This window comes from Lagopus leucura, unplaced genomic scaffold (genome assembly GCF_019238085.1).
Source record: "Lagopus leucura isolate 7727_CA_CO unplaced genomic scaffold, USGS_WTPT01 Super-Scaffold_100012, whole genome shotgun sequence".
Taxonomy (NCBI): domain Eukaryota; kingdom Metazoa; phylum Chordata; class Aves; order Galliformes; family Phasianidae; genus Lagopus; species Lagopus leucura.
In genome coordinates this window covers 6,307,413-6,334,704 of record NW_024962267.1, presented here as the reverse complement: position 1 = coordinate 6,334,704, position 27,292 = coordinate 6,307,413, and the positions used below count along the sequence as shown (strand labels likewise).

General features: G+C 36.8%; 1 protein-coding gene across 2 annotated transcripts in view; it reads right to left on the bottom strand.

Annotated features, from left to right (window-relative positions):
• The window catches only part of AGPS (alkylglycerone phosphate synthase), an 80,304-nt gene that overhangs the window by 11,243 nt on the left and 41,769 nt on the right, over positions 1–27,292 (bottom strand). Inside the window, exons 5-19 of one of the 2 annotated variants that reach the window (XM_042874621.1) lie at positions 25,394–25,514; positions 25,242–25,316; positions 23,566–23,637; positions 22,001–22,080; positions 20,959–21,039; positions 18,367–18,417; positions 15,551–15,676; positions 13,439–13,547; positions 12,877–13,004; positions 10,337–10,388; positions 7,633–7,709; positions 4,836–4,948; positions 3,108–3,177; positions 2,049–2,110; positions 428–517 (exon numbers count right to left, since the gene is read on the bottom strand). In XM_042874621.1, the coding sequence (XP_042730555.1) occupies positions 428–517; positions 2,049–2,110; positions 3,108–3,177; positions 4,836–4,948; positions 7,633–7,709; positions 10,337–10,388; positions 12,877–13,004; positions 13,439–13,547; positions 15,551–15,676; positions 18,367–18,417; positions 20,959–21,039; positions 22,001–22,080; positions 23,566–23,637; positions 25,242–25,316; positions 25,394–25,514 (1,307 nt within the window). The remainder of the gene's footprint in view (positions 1–427; positions 518–2,048; positions 2,111–3,107; positions 3,178–4,835; positions 4,949–7,632; positions 7,710–10,336; positions 10,389–12,876; positions 13,005–13,438; positions 13,548–15,550; positions 15,677–18,366; positions 18,418–20,958; positions 21,040–22,000; positions 22,081–23,565; positions 23,638–25,241; positions 25,317–25,393; positions 25,515–27,292) is intronic. The other variant, XM_042874620.1, reaches the window with a different exon arrangement.

The window sequence follows — 27,292 nt, the reverse complement described above, 5'->3', positions numbered from 1 at the left end:
TATGGTATGGTAAAATCAGCCATTATATCATGCTACACAACTCAAAGTTACTCACTTCATTTTTAAAGGGTAACTTAAAAAAAAAAAAAAAAAAAAAAAAAAAAGGTTTGGTTTTGCACGTACTTCATAAGAGTGAATCAGTGTAAATGATTTCCAGAGAGCTAAGGTTCTGAAATTAGCCTTATTTTTGCTAGCATGCACCAGAGAGTCAAGGACAAGCATCAAGACTAGTGATGTGCCACTAATCCCTTGAAATAATTACTATTACATGTAACCTACTTGGTTAAAGAGAAAAGTCAAGATGAGTAGTGTTCATTCTATCATTAATAGATGACTGTCTACTAGGTAGCAAGTGTAGGGACCTCTTAGTTGGGTTACTAATAACAGATTCTAGAAATGGAAATATTTGAGTCATTCCATGGCTTACCTGCAGGTGGAAAAGGGAGCAAATTGAACACCCTTTTCTTTGCATTCTCTCACTATCCTTTCCTTCACATTCCTACAGAGGTCTAAAACCCTGTAACAGAAAACGTATTGAAATACCAAGTCTTAATAAGATTTTATACCATTTTATAGAAAAAAACAACCACAAACATGTAACTGAATCTTCAGAACCTTTTTTTTTTTTTTTTTGGTAACATATATAATCCAAGATGACTGCCCTCTAAAACCAATTTCAACCACTTTAGATTTTATTCTGAGAATAAAACAGCCCTCCATTAAGACTCAACCAGCATTGCTCTTTTCGTACATCTCCTGAATAGTAAATTTACCCTGAATTAGAGCACAGAATGAAAGCTCTTTTCCATACGGAACAGAAGTCAAAAGAATTCAACAGGAAACAGAGCTTACCACTTCTCTGTCTAAACTTAGTATCCTCAGCAAAAGAGCCTTAACTGTAGCTCACAAACACAACTCACAGAAAGCTAGAGAAGTGCAAGGCCTTGTACATTCTGGCATACCTTTGATAAGTTGCAAGGCAAGAACTAGAGACTGCACCTCTGTACTACTCTGCCAGCTTGAAATGTTATCAGTTTAATATGGCAGTGAGTTATTAAATCTTGCCATAAGCCGCATTTAATTCACTTTTAGAAATTCATCTTCCCTTCACACCCACCTCAGCAGACTCAGGCACATTCGAAGCATTAAAAAAAAATTCAAGAACATATTTTTCAAATTATCATTTCTTCAATTATATATTCTCCCTCTAAGGTGTGCAGTACCATCCATGCTGTGTAACTTGATTTTTTAAAGCACTTTATACAGACATAAAGCTACTCTGCTTTCTGACAGAAGTTATACACGAGAGAAAATAATCCATTCAATGGATTAGCAATAAAGTATCCTTTTCAAATATATTCAGTCAGGTACAGGTACCTGATTTGTGAAAAACTGCATAGCTCTTATTAGTCAAAGTACAAAAAGGTCTTGAAGCATTCACCTTGGTAAGCACAACTTAACAAAAATATTTGAAATTCTTACACAACAACTCATTCTTTCAGGTAGAACAAAAACAAACTCACGGCTAACAAGTGAGTGTACTTCAAGACCTATAAAGTTGAAGTAAAATAAACAACAGTTTTGCTTTAAAAATCACCCTTCTCAAGTTTCTCCCAGTCATTTAGACTCTCCCAATCTTCAAAGCAGAGGCCAGATTTTATCACTACCACTAAATTTAGTAGTAAAGATACAAGGTTACCAGCTCACATCACAGTTTCCATAGTCTCCTCTTTGCATTAATGACAAGGTTGCATTAAAATCAGTTTAGATTCTGCTTTAAGAGGTTTCTGGCTTACCAAATGGAATGTTAACCTGAACAGAAATATTACTGAATACTTGCCTACACTGCATTTAGAAAATCCTGAAACATAATTTACCAGCAACTTGAGCAAGAACACAGCTGTAAGATTTGAGGCACATCGGGGAGCCTCCGATACACATAAGGCTTAAATTAAATTAAGTTTCCTCTTGAGCAAGCACAAGTTAGGAATAATTTCAATGAAATCAGGTACAAGGTTTTAAGCAATACTGAAGAATAATCAGTTTACCTATCCCAAGGAACAGATGTCTCAAACGACTCTCCTATTACATAGTAATCCAGGCCCAGATCCTAATAAACAGAGAAAGGAAATTATCAGTAACATTGTGCACCAACATCTGGGATTCCAGTGTAGGATACACAGCTAGCAGCTGAGCAACTTTGGATTGCTTAAGAAAGAAAGTCTATTTTGCAAAAACAGCCATCTGTCCCAGTGACACTAGTTACTAGTTATAGAAGTGGTATAGCTCTTTTGAAACAGTTGACATTTTCATGTCATGGCTGAAAAACAGCTTGCCAGAGTGTCTGTATGCCACCACTAACAAATATTTGTACCGCTAGCACCAATCCAAAAGCTCCACTGTTCTAATCAGCACCATATCTAATAGAATTAGTTATTTGAAACTGAAGTTCTATCCAGGATTTAAGTTCTACTTAGGAAGCGTAAAGACAAGAAATATTCAGCCCATTTTACCTACAGCCTGCTGAAATAAAATGAAATTCAGTCCCAAACTAGAGGGGCCAAACAAAATGCAGTGCTAAGGACACCCATAATATTCTTTTTAAAAAAAAAATAAAAAAGCACTTCAACCCATAAGATTCAGAAAAGCAGCTGCACCAGGTCAGACTGAAATTTATTCACCCTGAAATTCTGGAATTCTCATTCAAACTATGGCTATAAGTGGATGTTCAAAGAGTAAGAGCTGAGCGATCACATATAAATTTTGAGTATTCTCCCAGCTCAGACTGATTTCAACCTGTGGACTGATAAGTCTGATCTAGTTTATTTAGCAACTGTCAGTAAATCCTCCAAGTTACTCCTTATAGGTAACTTTTTCTGTTGTTTAAATGTACAAATTTATGTTTATAAGGTATTTTGCCGAAAAGTTCCATGAGTAAACACTACAGAATTAGAGCTGGAATAGATACAATCCTCTAAGGAGAAGTTTAATTAAGACAACATCCAAGGCAACCTGCATTTTGAATTCAGGAAGCATCTTCAAAGATATCTTTCGGTTTTGTTTTATTAATTAACAGAAGTTTCAGACGGAGACAAGAGGTAACCTACCCGAAGGTAAGCAATGACAAATGTCAGCATATATCCTCTCTGTCCATTATCTTCTCCAGCTGCCAAGCCACTGCAATTAAGGAATTTAATTAACTTTCCAGCATAGTATTCAGAAGTTTCAAAAAATAACCAGAAAACCAACATTTTGATTCTGAAACATTTGTGCAAGTTTATCTGTCTCTAAGCTGTATCACACTAGCTGCAAACAGACTCTTTGTAAACACAGGTACATTTTCTGTCCTTTGAAATGCTCAGAGAGAAGGAAGTTGGGTACAAGAAAGAAAAAAAAATAATCAGGCAAAGCAGTCAATTTTTGTAAGACTAACTTTGTAGTGTAGTTATCATAATAACATGCTTCACACTATTCCTTCATGAGATATCTGAAAGCAAGACTTTTCCTGTTTTGTTTGTAACTGCACTAGCACTAGCTTAGCAGCAGAGAAAAGAGCACTGTTTCCAAACAAATGGAAAAGCACTGTTGTTTGACCTTTGCTTTTGTTAATTTCATGACCTAAAAAACATTAACAGCTCACAGTTCAGTACATTTACTGCAGATACAGTAAGATCACATACATAAGAACAAAACTTTCTCAAGGAGTGCTAAACGGCGGTCAGATGGAAACTGCATTAACAATCTGAGAACAAGGGCAGTATATCTTTAGCTTGTCTTCCTAGATGATACTCTAAATCTGAGCAGGTTACATGGGTGGAAAAAAAAAAAAACAAAAAACAAAAAAAAAGATAACCTGGTTACCTTCCAGACATGAAACCAGAAAGTTAAAACATAAACAGACAGCTAATATAGCCTGAACTGAGTAGCACAGACAGCGCTTCCTAACAGGCTACTAACACAGACCACTTCCCTCCCTCCATCCCCCATATACACATCGTCCAGAAATAGAGAGGACCTGCAGATGAGACCTTTTGCTGCATACAACATTAAGCTGTAACACTCATAAAGACAAACATAATTCTTATCATTGAAAGGTAGCAAGCTGCTCATGTGAAATCCCATTTCTGTAAATCATTTAAAGTGGTAGAATGAAAGAACAAGTTTCAGAAACGATGACCTTGAAATATAAGACATCTTGTATATGTTAATAGTTGAAACTAATACTGGCAAAAATTTTTCTTTAAAAAGTATATTCTTACAAATGAGACTTCTAGTTTTCATCACCATTATAATCAAAATAGAACTACATGATCATTACTCAGCCTACCACTGCAGTGAAGTATTTCCCGTTTCATTGGAAAGATATAAATAAAAAGTCTGTAGGACAGAGGGATTCAGCACATTCTTCAAACTACACAAACTTCTCTTTTAAATAAGCTTCCTATATTTATTTGCTTATATCAATTCTGCAAAGAATATTAACCCTTGCAATTTTGTTTCTCTTCTTTATTCAGAATCTATAATTCAGTATTGCAAAGCAAGCAGCTTCCAGGCCTGTAAATAATTACAAGGGCTAGTTTCCATTCTAACAACACCAGCTCTAAGTCAAATACTTGTCTTGGTGCAGTGTACAGACAGCTGAAGTTTTTTCATAAAGCTACCTTTTAAGAATTAGCACAAGTCATGTTTTTCAAAGGGAACACTCAGTAGCTGATTTGAAGTTCCCACTTCAAACTTAAATTGAGAAGAGATTTACACAAAAATTGCAACGTAAATACAGTAACCTTGTTGCATCTTGGATAGTTCCATATGAAAAGTTTTTTGAAATCACATACCCAAACTTGGTGGCAATGTCATAGACTTGTTTTTCATGCTGAAGAACCTTCTCTCTGTCACCCTCAAAGAGCAAGGTAGCTACACATAGGATGTTGGGATCAAATCCTTTGAACTGCAGAGAGAAAATCCTTGCATTATGTCATCGCCTGTGTGGTAGAACACAAGCAACAAGTTTTTGCTTTTCATGTACACAGAATTCCCTCTGGTCTGTAAGCACTGTTTACTGTTGTTGCAAATAAGAGAAAATATCAGGAAGACACACTTTTCAAAAAATTTATCCCAAAAAGAAAGTAAGTTTTTTTTCTTGACAGGACAAACAGTTACAGCTACTGAAATGATAGAGTTGGTGTGTCACCTTTTTTACTCCTGTCCTAAATAAATAAATAAATATTTTCTATACACATGTTGATTATTAATTAGCTCCAGTAAACTACCACTACTGAGCAGGTTTCAGAAGGAAAGGAAATGAACAGAGACATTCAGGGTCAGGCTGGACAGAGCTCTGAGCAACCTTATCTAGCTCTACATGTCCCTGCTCATTGCAGGGGAGCTGGACTAGATGAACTTCACAGGTTCATTCCAAGCCAAACAAGTCTATGATTCTATAAATATAAAGCTGCAATAAAATTTTATTACCTTTTCACACTTACAGAGGGTTTAAAAAAAATCAGGAACAAAGTACTCAGTATATATACTAAGAAATGATTTTTTCAATTATTATTTTGTAAAAACCCCTTCCCCTTTCCAGTGGTGTTCATTGCTCCCAGTCTCCATTCTGTTTGTGGTAATTTGTTATTTAAGCACCAAACCAGATCGTAAGAAGAAACATTAACAGTCAAGAGAGTTAAATTCATCCTTTGTGTCCAACAGTCAAGTCAACATCAGTTACTTGCTATTCCACTTAGCATTTCCTTAACTGAATACATTATCCATGCTGCAACTTAACCAGAGGTAACAGGAGGGCCCAATAAAGCAGCAAGGAGGCAGAGCATCTTAAGGTGGCTCATTCCTTCAGTGAATGACCTCAGATCCGTATGATGATGTCAGCCTGAAATTTCCAAATCAGAATTTCTGAAGAGGATATTGCATCCTACCACTCCAAAAGAGCACCACGAGAACTGTAATTTGAAAGGCTATACCCTCATAGGCAACGAATCTCTCACTCATTAAAACAGCAAAAGCAGCATAGACAACTTAAATAAATATAATACTACAGTGATAAACACCAACCATGCGAATAAAGGTCTATTAAAATGCCATTTTACAGTCCCTTCTCATTCTAGAGCTATTTGCATTTCGTCTAGTATGAATCCTTTCTTCTGTTCTGCTGTCTTGACTGTCATGCTCAGGAAGCACTTTACAATTTTCTGGAAGACTCACGGGAGGAACTAGCTACAGTGTGACCTGGTAGACACAAACGATACCTAGAGCACTTCTTATTAGTGAACAGTCCCAAACCATAAGGAAGTATAAACCAGAAAGATTTTGTGCCTATTCTTTTAAGCAATAACTTTCACAGGACTGCATCATTCAGTAAAAAGAACAGAAGTGAGCCTGACGTGTTCTGATGTTTGCTTTTTTTAAAGAGCTTAAAGTAAAATATTATAGCCAGTGTATTATAGCCAATCAATGGCATACTTAAGAAAGAAACTAAGTCACACAATGGAAGTCTTCATACAGCAAGAGACCACAAAGTTTATCACTAACTGTAAAGAGCACAACATGATTTACAGGGCCAATCTGTAGGTAAAGTAAATATGATATGAACTCAAGATCATTAAAACTGTTTTCTCTACTCCAGAAGTGTTAACAACAGAGCTTGAGTTTGTTTCTTTTCTCAAAGCGTTCCTTCCCTCTTGCAGAGCTGGAAGGATTGGAATTGCCACAGAAATCCCTTGGTAAGCAGTGGTGCTTGTTGCCAACAAAGAAGTAGGTTTGACTATGATTGTTTCAAACTGACAGCAATTCTATTGCCAAAACCTTTATACCTGCACTACAGAAGCTTAGGGAGAGAGACGCAAAATAATTTTGGGGTTGTTTCTGAAAACAATAGATAATCCTTTGCAAAAGGAAGTCACCAAAAGATTCGTGGCATTCTTTACTTCAGCAGTACAAGAAAAAGGAGCAGAAACTGCTCAAGATCATCAACACAAGCCACTGGCTTTCAAGAAAGGCCACTGCTTGAAAACATTCAATATTATCAGGTTCAATGTACACCTCTTCTCTCTACCTGAAAGTTATTTAAATCCAAGACAACACCATTTGAATACGCATATTTGCAGGAACTCCCTAGTTGATTTTGAAAAAAATAACATGAAATTTTAGGTAAAATCATTCTGGACTAAAAAGTGGTGTTCATTGGGATGAATTTCAGGAAGACGGGAACCATATTTGTATGGCAGTTCAAATACTGTGGGGCTCTTCCAAAATTCTAGTCTAGCATGATAATTAAGCAGATCACACCTTCAAAAAAATCTGAGAAGAAATTAAAATACTAGCCTCAATCCATCAGGACTAACTGATGATCATTTAGTCCTTGCTCTATCACCTGTTCACTGTTAGAGAAGACACTTTAATTTACGGATACAATTGGTGAAAACATCTGTGAGAACATCTCTCATGGAGTAACTCCTCAAGCAGATCATCTCATTTTGGATTAAACTACTTGAGATTCTCTAGCTGATTCTACATCATTATACAGAAACTCAGAGCTGCATTAGAGACAGTATACTGCAGTCTCAAATTCTGTGGATAGCATGCAAAGTTCTAAGCAATATTAAACCCTAAAATAGTTACCTTTGTGATGTAGAACTTTTTCAGTCCATCCAAAAATGATGTAAAAATGGAAGCAACTTGTGGTTTAAGAGCGTGACCTTTGGAAAAAAGCAGAAAAAAGCATGTTAAAGCACTCCATATTCTTTAAAAGTGTTACTTCAAAAAGGCAAAAAAATAGCCTGGAACATAAAGTTGTAAGAATCATTCGGAGCACTTTGATTATCATAATCAAAGGAACCTTTCACAACTAATTTAGGCGAAACTTTAAGAAAAGGTTTTTATTAATTTTTTAAGAGGCATACATGCAACTGTGCACAAATATTCCATTTGACACTTAATTAAAGCTGTCCTAGTTTAGATCTTCACAAGTATTCTGCATATGGAAAATTTAGAAAGAGCACTTCATTAGTTTCATGCTATAAAACTAAGCAAAACCACTGACCTTTTTCGTAAAGTTATGCCAAAACCATTGAAACCAATTGCAAAAAAAAAGGTACAAGTCGGGAGTTAAGCAATTTTTTCCTTAATGGTTATGTCACTTGTGCAAAATTTTCTACATAAAGTTAGTAATTACTTCCTTAATCACATATGGAGAACTAAAATTACCAGAGTACATAAATGGTGTCTTGGAGTCTGTTAAATTAACATCTCTGCCTCAGGACTAAGTTAAATTGAGATGAAAGCCTTTTACTGTTTGTTCCATTGTTTTCAGTCACAAGCAACTTCTGAACTCCCATTACTGCTTCATTTTAACTGTCTCGCATCTGGTCTACACGCTGTGAGCCCAATTCATAAAAAAAGTTATGCACCATTTACATGATACTTCCTTCTAAAATACTTCACAAAGTATTTCCCCCTGAATAAAGCATGAACTTCAGTACTTCATTAGTCTCCTTTCCTCTTCACTAAAGAGAGCTCTCACTGAAGATAAGAGTGAAGCCCAAGAAGTATGCCTCTAAGCACACTAAACTGAAGACACAAAAAAGCAGCAGATAAGAAAAGGGTGTTAATTTATTAAACCACAATCCATAAAAACTGATGATAATTCTACCTAATAAAACCACAAGAAAAATTTAGAGGCACCTTGGGCATCTTTTACTGCAAAAATCACAACCTCAGGTCAAAGACAAATCCAGTGGTGGATTTGAAGCTTATAACTGGTCAAACGTTTTCCCAATTGAAAAAAAGGCATCCACTTTCTATTATAAATGTTTGTGAGAATGAGTACAACAGAAAAAGATGACCAAATCAAGCAGCAGTGCTTAGTAGGCTCTCAGGTTTACAGATATGTCTATTTCCATTTGAAACAAAGTTCAGCTTTCTCATCATCAGATTAATGCCAGTTAAACTCAATATTTGTTACAGAGGATTCTGTCCGAAACAGATTTCAGAAACTCTGTCTTGTTTTAGTAATATTAACAGAAGATTTTAAGGTCATGCTCCACATCGTAATCTGCGCACAATCAAAACTGTATGGCCTCAGCAAGTGCTTCAAGTTCCATTACCAGTAGCTTTCTGGGTAGTAGAACTTCAGAGGTTCTCAACAGTGTCTTCAACCAGAAGATATCTTTTAATGAAGCTTCTACTGTTGAAAATGACAGTTTCCCTTAAGAAGGGCTCAAAAATGACTGCTCTGCATGTCTGACCTTGTCCAAATTATTTCTCTGGATTTTGTAATATTCTAGTAGCTTCACTGACTTTAACCTTGTATGGGAACTGCTGAATCACAGCCTGAACCTCTGACTGACCACCTGAGGTGAGCCATGAGTAGCCACGGGAGCACGGGTGAAGGCAATTCAGCTGTGCTGCCAGAAGGGGTGGAGCCTGGCTGCACCTCTCCTAGACCCATTTAAAAGCTCATTACCAGTGAGAAAGGATCTCTTCTAGAGATCCACTCTGCTGGAGTTTTCCATGTGAGCCCAGGGTACGGGTGAGTGTACCTATCATTTCTGTCTCCTGCTTTAGCATAACAACTACGTAGCCAAGCTCTCTGCTATACCATAACATCTGTATATTCATTAATTGTACAACCCTATAGCTTAGTTCTGTTTGCACACAGCTAAACACAAAAAAAACCACCACCACCAAAATAAGCCCTCATTTTTGACAAGTTCCATTGCTCTTCCTCCCCTTCAACTCCCCTTCAAACAACCACTGCCATATTGGAGAATTTTCAAAATAAACCACTACTTCTCAGGAACACAGCCAGTGATGCTATTAGGAAATGTAGACCAACCTATTTCAACCAACTAACTTAACTACAAAATAAGATGCCTGCCTTCTGAATTTCACCCTACTCTGATACCTGACCTGTCATTAATATTCTTCACAACAAAATGTTTCAAGCAGTATACTACAAAACTATCAATTCTATTCCTTTAGAGTAAAATAGAAACAGTATCTCCAGAATTTTAACCTTCTCAGTAGGCTATGCATTTTTAATGGAAGGATTGCAAAATATCTTATGCATCTATACATGCAGCATGGCTTTCTACTGACTGTTATTGTCAGTAGCATTTTTCCAGAGACAGACAGACTTCCATTTCTGAAAGTACAAGTTATAACATTAGGAATTTCAATGTAGAGATCATCACCTTCTTTGTCTAGCTTTGAGGAAATGAATTCCCAAATAAGATGGACTTTCTAAACTTCTCTATAAAAAGAAAAAAAAAAAAAAAAAATCAAAGCCCTCGGAAAAGATATTCATCTGAGAAGATCTACTTACCAAATTGAAACTGTGCATTGTCAACAAGGCGAATTGATGCAGGAGCACATCTCTGGGGGCAGTTGGGGAAAGAAGAAAAATAAAGGATAAATAGTCTATGAACAGATGTACTGAAACTCATGACAGTGACATTTTCATTTAAAAACAGCATACAAGAAATAAATTTGGTATCAGAGGTCCATGGCCATTATCATCACTATAAAAACTGGTGATGATAAACTCGTTTTCATTTGAGAAGCAATTTCTATTAGGAATGTTTTGATATAATGCATTGAGAATATTCAGTTTAATGTCAAACCAACACGGACATAGTCCCAAGATCTTTGACTGTGATGCATAGAGTGCATTTCTAAATTGCCATAATGCACTAAAATATCATATTTGATTAGAGTATCAAGCTGATAGTGCTATGCAATCATTAATACGTGTCATTACACATCACTGGAAAGTGTTTAATTGTTCCTAGTTAACTCCTGTAGATGGCTAAATAACACAGCTGCTCACTCACTTTCCTCCAAAAAGACAGAAGCAAGAAAATGTGTGGGTTGAGATAAAGTAAAAGGGGGGAAAAAAACCAAACAAACCACCCCAAACAAGAAAGGAAAACAAGTGATGAAAAAGCAATTGCTCACCACCAGTCAATCAGTGACCAGACATTCTCCAAGCAACAGTAACCCCTGAAAAACTTCCCACCAGTTATATTGCTGACCTTGATGTTACGTGGTATGGAATAGCTGTTCCTTTGATTTGGGTCAACTGTTTCAATTGTGTTCCCTCCAAATTTTTTGCTCACCTACAAACTACTTGGAGAATAGCACGAGAAATGAGCCTTGTCAATGCATAAGCACTGTTTAACAACAGCTAAAACATCAGTGTGTCATCAGCACTGTTTTGGTCACAAACCCAAAGAATATCACCATGTGGGCTGCTATGGGGAAAAAACTTCATCCAACCCCGCTACACTAATGTTCTGTGAACAGATAACAATTAAAGTCTGTGTCTGGACTGCACTGCACAAAAATCTGGAGACCAGTAAGAGTATTTGCCTTCAACTAACATCCTTCTGGGTGATATATATATGTTCACAGCCTGTAACCTGAGATGGCAGTGTCCAATCATGCAGTATGTGGCCATAGAAATACAACAAAGTCTGAATTTTAGGCTAGCCTTCATCTAATCACGTGGATATAAAAGTATTCCCCTATCACTTAATTTGATATGTTCACTCTGTATCATATTGTTAAAGCATACTTTGTCACACAACTGCAAAAGAGGACAGAAGGAAGAAATAAAAAAATCTTACCTGGCAGGCTGATAAAAAACAAAAAAAGGCTGGATGAGAGGTTTTATTGACCCCCACCTAGCCTACAACCTTCAGGTTGGTTATTCTTATGTTAAAAACTAACAAAGAAAAAAAAAAAACAAACCAGTTTTTCAGTAGGACATCATTGTAATTGCTACAAGAAGCCGCCACAAGAAAGGAGTAAGTAGTTCAGGCTTAAATAAGCAGCAACAAAAGCTTAGTAACTGAGCAACCTAAGTGGCTAACACTGGTTTTTTTTTTATTTCTAACCCCTTTCTTGAGGGAAAAAATGCTAGGCTCCTTTATTGACTTAAAATGTTGATCGATTGTACAATTAAGCATTCCTAGGCTGCTTAGATGCCTGTAATAGAAAGAACAAGCACTAGCAGTAAAAGCATGTGACAGAAGAACTGTGCTGATAACTAGCATATACATGTCAGTCACATACCAGTTTGAACAACTGGCTTGGAACATTAAGTCATTAATTTTGACCCATCACTGGAAATACATAAAGCTGTATTTAGTTTGGCATTACCTAAAACATTTCTGATATTACTTCCAAAATTCAGGATATACATTCCTCCATTCACTGAAGTGATTTAGTACATTTTGCACAGTGCCAAGGAAAGTTAGTCTGGAATCGTAAAAGAGGCTAGCCAGTGCAAGACTTGCCTGGAAGCACAGGTGTTGAGAAAAGCATTACATAATTTGGATACCAATGTCCAAGTTTTGCTATCTGAAACCCACTTCTCTATTGTCTGACCATGTTGTTCAGAAGGCTCTCCTTAAACGCTCAAGTCTAAGTACAGTTCTGCCTCAGAATATCCAGCTCACTTGAACATAGTGCTGCACTTCAAGAAGCATTGTCTGCACCCTGCATACACAGCCACATCCTTTCACTGCATGACTGTTGTTCCTTTATCAGTTTGGAATCAGAAATCAACTGCTCTTGACTTGTCTGCAGCAACTTAATTTCTTTAAATACTGGTCGCTTTTACATACTTGTGAATAAATCTCCAGATAAAGCTCTCCACTGAAGGAGATAAAAAGCCAATCCTTTACTGCATCATTTCCAAAAGCCTCAGGGGCCATATATATTTAAATCATTCATATTATCTCAACTCCTTTCCAGTAATCAATAATCAAGATTAGAACATCAGCATACTCCTAGTCCTAGGCCCTGGACAAGGTCAGAACTAGTGTACTTGCATGGATTCAACTCGAAGCTTCTCCTTACCTGCTTTGCCACTTCCCTTAGGCAGGCCACCCCTCGTTCAAAGTTGGGGAAGACCACAGAGCCATATTTCTGGTATTCAGGAAGAGGCCGAATCTTTACCGTAACTTCAGTAACCACTCCCAGAGTTCCTTCAGGAAAAAAAAAGAAAAGCTCAGTTGTAAAGTAATACAAGATGCAATTCTTGCAAATCACCCAACAACTGGTTAGCAGGATGTTCTCAGTTAAAACAAGTTACAAGCGCCAAAAATTCAGTACTGCAGTAAAAGAGAAACTTATTTCTGATAATTTACACAGTGAATTCCTACAAGCAGCCTTTAAGTCATGATGTTTGTTACTAGATGCATACAATCACTCCACAGATCTGTTTTAAGCACTGTTCAGTTGCGTAACTTCAGTCCTAAAAAAAAAAAAAAAAAAAGCCTCACTAATTCCCAACACACACACAAAAAAATAATGCCTGCAGAACACCACCCATAGACACACTGGAAGCCACAGCATTAAAAGATGCTCAAATGAGCAAGACATTACAGAAGCTGAATTAAGCGCAGTTACATGAAATTACCTTCAGATCCCATAATAAAGTGATGGATATCAGGTCCTGTTGACATGCGAGGTACTTGACAGTTTTTTTCAACTATTCCTCTGGGAGTTACCATTTTTATATGAATCACCTGTTTAAACAATAAACAATGACTATACATACCAGCATTAAACATAGATCTTTTTGTATGACATTTATTTTCTTCAAGATGCATGTTATGCTTGATGCAGTTCAGCTCTGCAGACTTTATACATTCTGTAGGCAGTCCCAGAAACTTTTGGGATAACCTGAGGACCATTACCAACAGTTGTTGTTAATACAGCATGGTTTGCCCACACAACAGATTGCTCCAAATTCTATGCCAAATCAAATCAATTGTTGGCCGTATGCAGACAGTACCAACTAAAACTGCTTTTTTTTTTTTTTTTCCTCAGCATGGACAGTGCTCTCCTTGAACACCAGCATTTAAATTCAGAACATGTGATACTTCAGAAGGAAAAAGAAAAAAAAAAGGGCTTGCAGCTGAAGAACGTTCTTTCTCGCTTCAGTTTTCCATTAGAACTGCTACTTGATGAAGCTAATATAATTCAGAAATCAGCTGTGACAGAAATACTTCTAATAGGAAGAAGAAAATCTTTGTGAAACACACTGTCAATATTACGTCTTCCATAAGAATGATACATACGTAAGCTATTTCCCCCCCATACTATTCAATTCTTTCTTTTAAAAAAAAAAAAAAGCAACAAAAATCCTTCCTTGGTGTAAGTGAACCTTTCAAATATAGACAAATCAGTGGGATTCCAACTACTGCCTTTAAAACATTCAGGTAACGGAGTAATTTTCATTCTGTTCGAGAACTGCATTATACACATTTTATAAACTGTTGATTCTGCAACAAGTGGATTTTACGGAGCATACCTAACATTGTTTCTAGATATAAAAATTTCTCAGATGGTAAACACTTGCCCAGAAACTTTCTCACTGTTACATCAGGAAGCTCATAAACTGCTCTGAATCAGCTTAGAAACCAGTTTTCTCCTAATGAAAATTTCAGAAGCTGTATTTTAGCCTCAAGTTTTGCTCCCACGACAGAAAAGCCTTCTGTACTTCATATCTTTCTGCACAAGCAGAACTATACCACACTGTAATGCTTCAGGCAGTAGGGTACAGATGATACTTCGTTAGTGCTAGCAGTTTCAACAAGACATACTGAATAAAAACTATATTTTCTGCCAAGTTAATTCGCTGATAGTAAAGTGTCATGTCAGTCCACAGAACAAAAGTGTTTCTGAATATAATGTGATGAAAAAGCCTCAGGTGATAGGGGACGCACTACAAAATGTGTGTTGCAAGAAAAAAGAAGGGAAAAAAAAACAAGTAAAAAAGGGCTACTATGAGGAAAAAGTTGAAGTTCAAATCAAAGAAGCAGAAAAATCTGAACAGTGATGATTTCATTTCAATATATTCACTGTAACAGAAAAAGTAGATTTAAAAAATGTTTTAGAAATAAAATTTATTACAATTAATATAGAGATGAGCCATTTTAATGCTTCAAACAATTAAGAGTATAATACTGCCATTCCTGATCCCTTGCTTCCTTCCTCATTGCCTCATTGCTCTGATATACCATGCAATAGGATTACAGTTCACTCTAGTTTGCACACAGGGTCAATTAGGCTAGTCTACTGATTTGAAAAAAGCCTACTTAGACTAGGGAAGTGAGATGGTAGAAAGAACTAATCATTGGCTGTCAGTGTGAATTGATTTCAGTGGACAACTAAGCATAGTAGGAAACAGCATGCAAAAACCCTACAAATGTAACAGGATTATTACACTGAGATTAGCAGAGAGTGTGAACAGTTGAAGAAAGCAACAGGGTAAGATAAATCAACACAATTCCTTAAGCTATCTAGTAAATATTAAACTGAAACTTTCAGATTAACAGTAATATTTACTAGTAATAATACCAAAAACAAGCAAACAACAAATCTCAGTCAAAATTTGATGCCAAAACTGTATCACTGATTAACAGAACTGCAGTTTCCTCTCCCTACTCCCTCTCACGAATCATTACAAGAGTTAAGCCTCCTATCAGAAGAATAATTAATTAGAACAAATATTAGAGATATTTACCAGATCTTCAATGTTTCCATAGATGTTTTTCTTCATGCCTGATGCTCGTGTTGCTACCCATCCTCCTAGTGAGCTGAACTCCATGGAGTCTGGTTCATGTCCTGTACAGAAGCCACTTTCAGAAAGCTAAAGAAAAAAAAACACATTTTACACAGTCTGCACTTGCTTAGCATTTCAAAATCTCAGTATTTTAGGTTTGCTCGTTTTAAAAAGTAGGGCTGGAAGTCTGGGTAAGTACAGGCTGTCAGCCTGACCTCCAGATCTGCCTGTTTCCTGCAGTATTTTCTTGAAGTAGCTGGTAGCACATAGCTCAGACCTCTTAGCTGGATAAAAAATTGGCTGGACAGTCAGGACCAGAGAGTGGTGGTGAATGAAGTTAAATCCAGCTGGCAACCAGTCACAAGTGGTGTTCCCCATGGGTCAGTATTGGGACCCTTCTTGTTTAATATCTTCATTGATAATTTGGAGGAGGGGATTGTGTGCACCCTCAGTAAGTTTGAAGATAACACCAAGGTGGGAGGAAGTGCTAAACTGTTTGAGTGTAGGAAGGCTCTACAGAGGGATCTGGACAAGTCAGAATGATGAGGTTAATTATGTGAACTTTAACAAGACAAAGTGCTGGTTTCTGCCCTTTGATCACAATGACCCCACGCAATGCTACAGACCTGGCGCAGAACAGCTGGAATGCTGCATGAAGGAAAAAGATCTAGGAGCATTAGTCAACAGCCAGCTGAACAGTAGTGTGCCCAAGTATCCAAGAAGGCCAACAGCACCCTGGCTTGTATCAGAAACAGCACAATCAGCAGGACTAGGGAGGTGACCATCCCTTCATACTCAGCTCTGGCAAAGCCACATATTGAGTACTGTGTTTAGTTTTCGGGCTCCTCACAACATGAAAGACATCAAATTCCTGGAGAATGTCCAGAGGAGGGCAATGCAGCAGGTGAAGGGTCTGGATTACAGGTCTTACGAGGAACAGCTGAGGGAACTGGGATTGTTTAGCCTGGAGAAGGGAGGGTTCAGAGAAGATTTTGTCACTCTCTACAATGACCTGAAAAGAGGTTGTGGCACAGTGGGGGGTCAGCCTCTTCTCCCATCTAACTAGTGTAGTGTAACTGTTGAAGCATCACCTTCCCTGCTGCAACTTAAGGCCTTTACGTCGTAAAGAGAGGTAAAGGCCTTAAGTTGCAGCAGGGATGGTGATGCTTCAACAGCTGGACTTGACAATCTTAGAAATGGAATATCCTGATGATTCACTCAATTATTCAGGCACAAATTTTGTCTTTGATACATAAATGAAATGCAAATTAATTCTGCTCCTACTGTGCATGTGCTGTGCTACACATCAACCTGTAATACTCCTCCTCCATACTTTAAAACTAAGACCTCTGTTGTTTGTAAGAAGGTGAGAATTCAAATACATATGGAAAAAAATTATAACTAAGTAACTGCCAACTTTGCACAAATGCTGCCAATAAATAAGGCATTTAATCTCTTGTTCTTTCCATTCTAATGTGATATGCAGCAGGTCTGCAGAAAATGTGAGCAAATTGCCTGTACTTAATTCTCTCAAGGAATGATGTGTTTTAATATACAGCCATCTGGTTGGGCTTCCTGTACGCAAAGCTGTCAACTACTTGTGATGCAGATCATGCATTCCTGTACATTAAGTAGTCACTTGTTTCTCATTTTTCTGTATTAGCTTGGCTTTGCCATCTGCACAGCACCTGAGGTTGATTGGATGCCCTTAGAATTGCAACACCAAAGCTGTCAGGCAGAAAGAATTAAAGACCCAGAACTCACACTGATAACTGTGTTAGTGTTTGAGACTATCAATTTGCACTGGGCAACTGAAAAATCTACGTCCAACTAGACTGTTGTAAGCACAACATTTAATGTGGGTCATTAACTACATTCTGTAGTACAAAGTGATTCTAACTTCAGTGATTGAAAGTTATTTCTGCGTAACACTAACAGTGATTTATTGAGCCCATGGTCCTTTCTCTTACTGGAAGAACTCGTGGCTTTAGATGTTTACTGATCACACCAGGGAAGGGTTCCTGAACTCTCCTTATTCTGCAAGAGAACAAGAAGTTTGGTTCAGTCACAGCTTACCTACTTCTACAATGCACATAAACACAAGCACAGCAAAGGACAGTGCTTTTGAATACTTGTAAGTGACTGGGCATGCACAAAGCAGCAGATTCAAACTCTTTGAACACCACTGCATAAATGGTATGTGCTAAGGATACTTACAGAGTAGGGGAAAAAGAGACTGTGCTATGTACTTTCCAGATGGGATGGCCAGCATGGCCTTCTCATCCAAAACAGGAATATGTACTGGCTTTTCTACAAAAAAATCATAATTTGCTTGATAATAGTAAAATTAGTAAAAAAAAAAAACAAAAAAAAAAACAAAAACACTAACAAAAAAAACTGTTCCAGCTTCATAACTCTTCCTCACCTCTGATTCACTTCTGTTGACTATTAATCCACATTCTTTCCTGATAAAAGCAAGCAACTTGAGGCTCTTCTATAGAGCACACTATAACACATGAATCTATGAATATATCTTCTCTTCTTACAGAAAAGTGTCTTAATTAAGCTACAATCACACATACTTGTGAAATTCATATTTATTTTTATTGTGCCATTCAAAAACACCTTTTTTGTACAATATTTGGTTTTCTAAATCTTTTACTTATTTAGAATTCAGCATTTGATGTTAGTTACAGTTGTAAAGTTCACAATAACTGTGAGCATGCTAAACTTCTAAACGTGCTAAACTCAAAAAATCAGAGTAAGAGGCATCACACCTTTTCACAGTTTCTAGATAATCCTGGTAAAGTCAAACTCCTTTGAAACTCCTGTGAACATGCAAGGAGAAAGAAAATCCATGTCAGCACTACCTCGTAGCATGTTTGCAGGAACAGAATATAAAATCCTTTACTTCTACTGCTAATACAGTCCAGCCTTCAAGTAAAATTCATTTTACTCTTGCACTTCCTGATTACTGCTGAAGCAACACAGTTTCTCTGAGAAAAAAAAGCCTTTTCCACTCTAGCTTTTACTGCCACTCCAGCAGGGACTCTGGTCAATCACATATTCCACCCCCCCACCACAACTCAATTTCCTCCCTTCAAGCCCTGCCCATTTCATTTAGCTGTACTTGCCACATGTGCACAGTATACACCTTTACTCCAGATTTTGAGGGCTTGTTTTTCACCATGCTCATCTCTATTTTGCACATCGTGCTGCAATACGAAAATCCCTCCACGCTCCTGAGATCCTTCAATCCAAAGCTTAATACTAGCAAGCTGCAAACCCAGCAGTCTTTCAAAGCAATTCCATTTGCTGCACTGTCCAAAAATACATAGGCCACACCGATAATAACGCCTCCTATTTATTTCCATGGAAACTACAACAGATACAAAGAGCACAACAACACTGATAGAGAAGATTCTCAGCTACAGAACACTATTTTTCAACAGTCTCTGCCACCGCTGTGCATTTGCACTGGCAATGAACAAAAGTCTGCAAGTCATGCTCATAAAAATCTGCATGGCTGTCTGGAATATGGCCTGTTTTTCACATCTGTCACCACTGTTGACATGCACAACTCAACATCCCACTGTGCTCATATCCACTGCTTGGTTTCCATAAGTGTTCAGCAAGCGCCAGTCAATGTCAATGGGTGCAATTCAGTCTGCACAGAAGAATTCAGTGACACATCTTTGCTTCACATGCACTTCCAACTCAGACACCACTTTATCAGACTGCCCCTCTGCTGCCATCTGACACCAAAGGGTAACAACAGTGATAAGAAGGTTCAACTTCTACTGCTGTACCACCACCATCTGCCTCTGCCATTATGGGCCAACATAACAAAGTAGAAAACATTACTATCAGAGCAACTCTTGTATAACTGCATTCTATCTGTATTTCAGTGGACGCTTGCATTGACATTAATCACAATTGTGCTTGTTCTAGGTAGCCTGATTTGAGCTTAACCTGGAGTCTTCATTTTAACCACATTCCACTGAGTAGTTCTTTACTTCCAGTTTGTAAAATAAGAGTCTTTAAAATATAAACACACACACACACACATAAAGTAGGCGATCTGATTTGATATTCTTTGCTCACTGGGTTGTATTAATAGTTGTTCCACACGCTGTAACTTTTGAAAGAACACTAGTCCATTTTCCAGTGCAGAACCAATGAACAATCAGTACTCTTTTCATAGTCCAGAACCCAAATGAAAGATTCTAAGCTTTCTGATCAAAAGGATTCAAAGAGAACTACAATAGCAGTATTATAACCCATACAAAGGGAATACTGTTCTTTACTCTGAGCAAAGAGAAAATTAGTAGCATTTAAAGGACAGAATAGTAAAAAAATATCACAAACTACCACTCTACGAAAACAAATAAAAAGATCTTTTACAGAGAGAACATACTCCATTTTCATTTTAGTTCAAGCTTAAGTAGTAAAAGAACTGAAAAGGTTAAAATATTACATTAAATGATATAAAGGAACAAAAAACAACAGCAAGAGTTAGGAAAGATCATCTTTCTCATAATAAACTGCTCTACCATTTAAACAATTTTTTTTTTTTTTTCCCAAAAATCATCTAGAAAAAAGTTGTTCAAATTAAAAATAGCCTTCAAATCTCTGCATACTTGTAAAGTGCCCTTAGGTACTAAGTTTAGACAGCAATTAGCTATCAAAATACTCGAGTCTTGGAAGTTAAGTAAGCACAATTGCACATCCCGAAGAATAGTCAATAAACACCTACAATCTCCCTGATTATCAAGGAGCACTGAGAAAGACCCTGAGAGGGTGCTCTGACTCATCTGACAGACTGCAGTTGGAGGTCACTAGAGATCACTCAGAAGTAAAGGTGATGTAATTTTTCACTGGACCTTTATTTTAGTCCATTCTCCTTCCTTCATGCTACTTTTTCCATAGCCAGTCTTAAGCAGCAGCAACAGTAGCAAGTCTGTTATAAGCTTTAACCCTTCTGAAGTAACTACTTCTGTCCCAAATAAATACAGCATGCTCAACAGAATGAATCTAAAAACTTCCGTTGGTATTTTGTACCAAGTGTCACATCTTACAAACACAACGGCATATCTGAGGCCTGAAGTAGAAAGCACAGTGTTACATCCTATAAATTATTTAACTTACTGGTGTACAAGCATTTTGGGTCTACAGCTAAAAGAAAAAAAAAAGTAATTTAAAAATGTGCATCAAATACAGCTTCCCATGTGATGTGATTCATAACCAAGAATAAAATAACCACAGTCTGCATGAAAACACAAGCACTAGAATTCAGTGGCCTAGACAAGACATGAGGAACAGCATGGAATAACATGGAGAAATACTAGATATCTCAGAACAAAAAATACCTGTTTTTCCAAATCTTGTCCAATAATGCCAGCTTCCACACATGCTGTTAAATTCTTCTCATCTATCCAGAGAATCCGATTCTGTTAAGAAGTGAATCAAAACCAATAATCAGTGTTTATTTCCTTCTCTAATGCTATACGGTCAACAATATCTGGACATACAAGTTAACATTAACACAACTCAAGTTATTACAGCAGGGGAAGCTGAGCTTCCCCACTCCAACAGTTAGACAACAGGTTGTAGTTTACACAGCTTCTGCCGTAAGTAACATTATTAATCAGCTCATACTGGAAACATTCAAAGAAGCAAAGCAGAAAGAACAGAAAAAATTAAGACAAAAGTACTACGGAAATTAAAATACAGTATTTTTCAAGATGAAGACTATTTAGATTCATCAGTAGAAAAGGCAGCATGCAAAACCCTTTACTTTCCAAGTTCTGGAACAAAGACAACAGTGTAAAAAGCAGTATTTACATTGCTTAATATGACACTATTTACATTTCTGTGATTCATGTGCCAAGTTCTGTCTTCCCTAAATAAGGTAGTATCACTCATTTTCAACGAGAATCGCTATCTGAAGGAGTTAAGAGATGTACTGTTTTATATAGAAATCTTTTATTTCTTCAGTGAAGACTGATAGATATAATTTATTATTATTATTACTATTATTTTAAAGTCTGCAAAACACAATAAAATTTACAAGAACAAGACTTCCTACTGGCCTTTCACTTAACTCAGACAATTCCTATATACAAGAATAGTAACTTCCTCTGATTTTCTCTTATGTAAAACTGTACAAAGACTCAGCATTAGGATTTTTTTTTCTAAGTACATAGGTCATATTTAGTACAGGACTAACTTCAACAAAAATATCATTTGAACTGAAGTACTAATTTAATTATTATAGTACAATTTAATACTTCCATCTTTTCTTGTTTTTGTAACAAAGAAGGAAATGTCATTCTCCAGTGATTCCTTTCTCTAAAGTTACATAAGACAATCTAAATTTCAACATATTTTTTTCCTAGAAAAAATACATACCATTTGTGATGTATCCAGAGAGACAATTGTTCTTTTCTCTTCTTCAGGGCATTCAAGGGCACTAGAGACACTTGTTCCTCCTGAAAATAAGGGATGACTATTGTGATTAAAATTCTCAGGCGAGTTCTCCCCCACCTTCCACATACAGATCCTTCTCTCTCTCTCTCTCCTTTCGAATACTGAACTTATTAAAGATCACTTTTCGAAGCTAATGGTTAGCATTCTTAGACTGTCCCTGTTCCCAGATTGGGAGTTGCACACAATCAGGACAACAATGGAACAGACAAAAGGCTTTAACAGCACTTGATAACAAATCATGAAATTCTGACCATCTCATCTGCCATCATAAAGCCTGGAATGTAACTTCAAAATGGGAAAGGATAAGAAATCAAGTCATTCAAGAAACAGAGACAGCTGTGGTTTCTATATACTCTACTGAGAGCACTAGAAAGGACGCTACACTTCTACCTAGCAAATGGGCTGAAGAGATCTACATAATACAGGAATGCAATACTTACCTGAAAGCAAGTAAGAAACTGAAAAAGGTATAACTATAAAAATGGATGAATAAAAACAAATATCAAACTTCTCTGGAGGTTGCTAGTGTATCTTTATAGCATGTTAGATAACAGTCTCCAAGAAGTTTTTGGCTTCTCAAAGACAACAAAAGCCAAAGGAAGAAAAGAAAAAGACTAGATGCTACAGAAATTCTCACCAAGCTACATGTACAGTGCCAGTGCCAGCTAGTAAAACACCAATGCTCTTCAAGAGCAGAACACCTGCCACTTTTGTTTCCAATGATAGGAAAGGAGGCATTTTCATTTAATATTAACTCTTAAAACAACTTAAAGAGTTGACCCATAGTTTAATATAACAGGCTTGAAGAAAATCTAAAGATCTTGTATTGCAGTCAATGAATAAGAACTAATCCATACTGCTCTTCTCTACAGTCATACTGCATCTGGGAAGCACTTTTGGGAGAAACAAACTTTGTTAGTTTGATACAGTGTTTAAGGAACATGTTTATATTATCAACAGTAAACATCCTTCCTACAGGGGCTACATGCTTGCAGCACCATTACCCAGGCATCACCTTACTGCACAGAATTAAGAGTTCCTGACAAAACACTTATCACAGAAATAAGCTTATGAAAGTCAACATCTCACGTCACCTGATGTTGAAGTCAAAAACAGATACTTCACCTTACAAGATTAAGAGGAAAAAGTATGTATAATTAATAACCTGAAGCCTCTTAAAGTTCTCCAGGCTAAGAAGGACTCAAAACCTACAAGAGTTCAAAGGCAAATAGGTAGATTTCAACTTCACATACACGCTTCTCTTGCACTCCTAATATTCCAAGTGTTTTTACATATGGTGACTTTTGCTCAGCTGAGTACAGCAACTTTCAGTATTCCAAGATCACAGAAAATAGACAGTATTTAAAATTCAAGGGTCACTCCAAAGTAATGCCTCCTACTGTATTACTAAAACCACAGACTTAAATTCACACAGAATAATTTTGCACTAGAAATGTTAAACAAATTTGATATTTAACACTACTTACCTCCAAACGGTATTATGCACAGATTATGTTTGCAGGCTAATTCCACAATTTTAACTACATCTTCGTGGCAAACTGAAAAGTTAAACAGGATTGGAGCTTGTTACTGTTGTTTAAATATCACAGTCTGAATACTCAGCAGCTCCTTTTCTGACACCAGCAAGGAAGACGTTTCAAAGAGTTAGGCACTAAAGAGCTGGACTCATTGCAAAAAAAGAATTCCAAGGTACATTTTAGGTACAAAACAATTCCACTTTTAAAGAACTTACTATATAGCCTTGGTCTCCTGCTCACAGATTGAGACTTACTGGGAATTCTCAGGGTAAGATGGACTAGCAAATGGGTTAGAATTGAGCTAGGTATCCAGGAGAACAAATTAAGATTAAATCTTTATTGAAAACAGATTTTCAAATCCATTTCAAGCTGAATTAATCTCTTCTGACAGTTGAAAAACAATTTTTATCTTCCCAGATGACATTCAGCGTCAGAAGAAGGGCTGCTGGTCAAATTTACTTTTTTAGAATGCACTATGAATCCGATCAAAGATGAATCAGAAATGCTTGTGCACTAGCAAGGAAAAGTACCACCATGTAAAGACCACATATACTTGTACATGAGTTTGTGCAAACAGAGAATGAACAGGAATGAAAAAAGATAGGCTTACAAACTCTGGCTATTTTGCTCTTGCAATAGAGAGCAGCCTTAGATCAATGTAGTCAATCATTTTACTTCAGTTGCTCTCAGAGCTGCACAAGAAGTGGTGATTAAGTCCTGTCCATGACCACCACAGCTGTCGTGTCAGTAACTGCCCTCACATATTCAGATGCATCTTACACTGTCTTGTTAGGCTACCCACGTGATTTTTTTCCCCAGATGAAGTAAGAAAACAGAGCTGAGAGTAATCTTGGGGTTTCTAATACAGTATAGCTATTCAAAGCATCAGAAAGTTATAAAAACAGTTGGATTCATACAACCTCAGTGCAAGATGATTTTTTTCACTAGCTATTGAAGAACAGCACATGGAAAGTAGATCCTAGTGACCTGGGAAACCCAATTCAATTAGAAAATTCACACAGATGAGCAGATGAAGTTTTACCAGTTAAAGTTTTCATGCTCTTCTACTTGATAAAAACAAGCATTATTTTCTGCTACATTTTGAACTACAACATTAGTGATTATTCTACCTCAAATGGGTCTATCCTGCACCACCATTTCTTCAAGTCAATCACCCTTCATAAGGTGCTTTGATTGGAGTTAACAGGTGTTACGCCTTTAAAGTATTATTTCAGTACAGTATAAGACCAAATTTTTGAACGCAAACATTTAATCACCTTTCTACCATCTCATACTTGTTAAAAAAAAAAAAAAAAAAACAGCAAGATTTAGTCTGCCATTTAGGCAGCTATTCATGGTGCATATACATATTCACATTATACTGGGCTTACTGAAGTCACAAATTCAGCTGTCATCTGAAATTTCACTTGTATTTAATAATAAATTTTACTTCCCTATTAAGTAATGGGACTTCATGTTACAAAATCATGATTTCCACACCCCCCAAAAATCCGTTAGGGTCTCTAAAGAAGAGTGAGGTTGGCCAGACAGCTTCACAATAACAAGAGAGCACGGGAATTTAGTAAACAGACCAGAAGGAAGCAGGAGTAAAACATTAAGCTTACCAGGCCATACAACTATATCAGGAATTCGCTTAAACATTCCTTCCCTGAGTACAAATATCTCATGTAGGCAGTGACCTGAAAAACAAATGATAAGTAATCAAGTTCAAAGAGGAAGCATCTAAAGTACAGTTATATAAATGAACTTGTCTTACCATGAGCTCTGAATACTCTATCTTCTGCATCCTGTGAATATGAGATTTTAGTGGCTCTAAGATCCTGAAGAAATTCTTCATTTACAATAGATGGAGGTACATCATTAACATTTAAAGATGCCTACAATACAAGAAAATATTTCCATTAAAGATAAGCTCCCTCTTACAGCCTTTCTTTACAGTTAAAAAAAAAGAAAAAAGTTTACCATTAGCTTAATACCAAAACACAGCTATTTAAGATTAGAAACACAGACCTTATTTGTCTCATCTTCAGCCATTGATCCATTTGCCTTGCCTAGTACCCATCTGACTAGATGCACATACAGTTTTATTCCATAGCACATTTTGATTCTTTTTCCCTGACAAATCTGGAAAAGTGAACAAGCTTATAAATGCATACTAGGTAAAATATATGTCTTAAAGAATTCAAGATTTAAGAGAAAGAATTGCCTGAACACTACTGAAGACCCTCCAGTAGGTAAAGTTCAAAATTTTTCATACAATACAAGAAACACATACTTATGCCATTTAGTTCACTTTGTGAACATAAGTGTAATGCTTGTAATTACTTTGAATGTTGAATGGTGAGATCTGAAGAATCATAAAATGCTGTGGGTTGAAAAGGATCTCAAAGATCTTTTATTTCCCAACCCCCCTGCTGTGGACAGGGTCACCAACCACTAGACCATGCTGCCCAGAGTCACATCCAGCGTGGAAGAAGAAGGGAATAGTTCACCTTCAACAAGAAAGTATTCAGGTGATTACCAAGATCTATGGCATACTTCGAAGAAACTACATGAGGTTAAATAGAAATGAATAGGACTTACAGGATAATTTAGTAAAGAATATTTGCTTTAGGAGGTTCATAGCTGATAGCTCACAAAAACTCAAGAGGCTCAAGAGAATAGCTAATTATTTGCTTTTTCTTTTCATATAAGACATTCAACCTTATGAAAATACAGTTTTAATAATGGTTTACTTCTGAAAAAACATGTGCTACTTGGACTTGTTTTTTAGGGATGATGCCATATTTGAAATAAGGTGTTAGACATTGGAGAAAAAGGTTTTTCCCTCCAGCATATTCACACTGTCACCTACAGACACAGAAACTGGAGATTAAGGAGAGATCAGGCAAGAGGCATAGTGCTACTAAGAGATCCTGATTTTAGAGGCCAGTCATAATAAGCTGAGTGCTACTGCTCTTAGCTCTTGCTAGTCTGCTATTAACATACATTCATAGAGTGTATTTGGATTAACTCAAGAGCAGAACTCAAACCTGGAAAACGTGAGGAAAAACAAATATACGAAGTAACCAAGTAGTTAAAGATCTCTGTTCAAAGACAATTCCTGTTAGCTAGCCTCATATTTTCTATTTCAAACTTGTTTCTTCATGGATTTTTGTAGATAAATGCATTTTGGTTCATTTCAAATTGGACACCAAATGCTTGATGATCTTGGTTCTCTATAAGATGAAGACAAACTACCTAGAACTATAAGGATTCCTTTCAGATAACTATATTGGGGATTTTTGTGTTCTGCAAGAATTTATTTACATTTTGAAGATGAAAAATAAAGTGCACATTCCTCTATATAAGTCTTATGTAGCATGCCATACAAAAATATCTTCTTCTTATGGGACTGAGATATTTTAGAAGTTGTACACTGGAAGGTTGGACAGGAAACATACATGAACTAGGTTTAAACTGCTGTCTTTTCTAAGTCTAGACTGAAAATGGAAAGAAGTCATCAGGCCTCAAGCAGCAGAAAAGTGGGTACATTTACTGTGGTAAGTTACAACAGAAAGGCTGCACATGACAGAGAACCCTTCAGTCCTAAAGAACAAAAGCAAGAAGAGATAAAGACAAATAGACCAAGACATTCTTGCTGTACTGTTGTTCC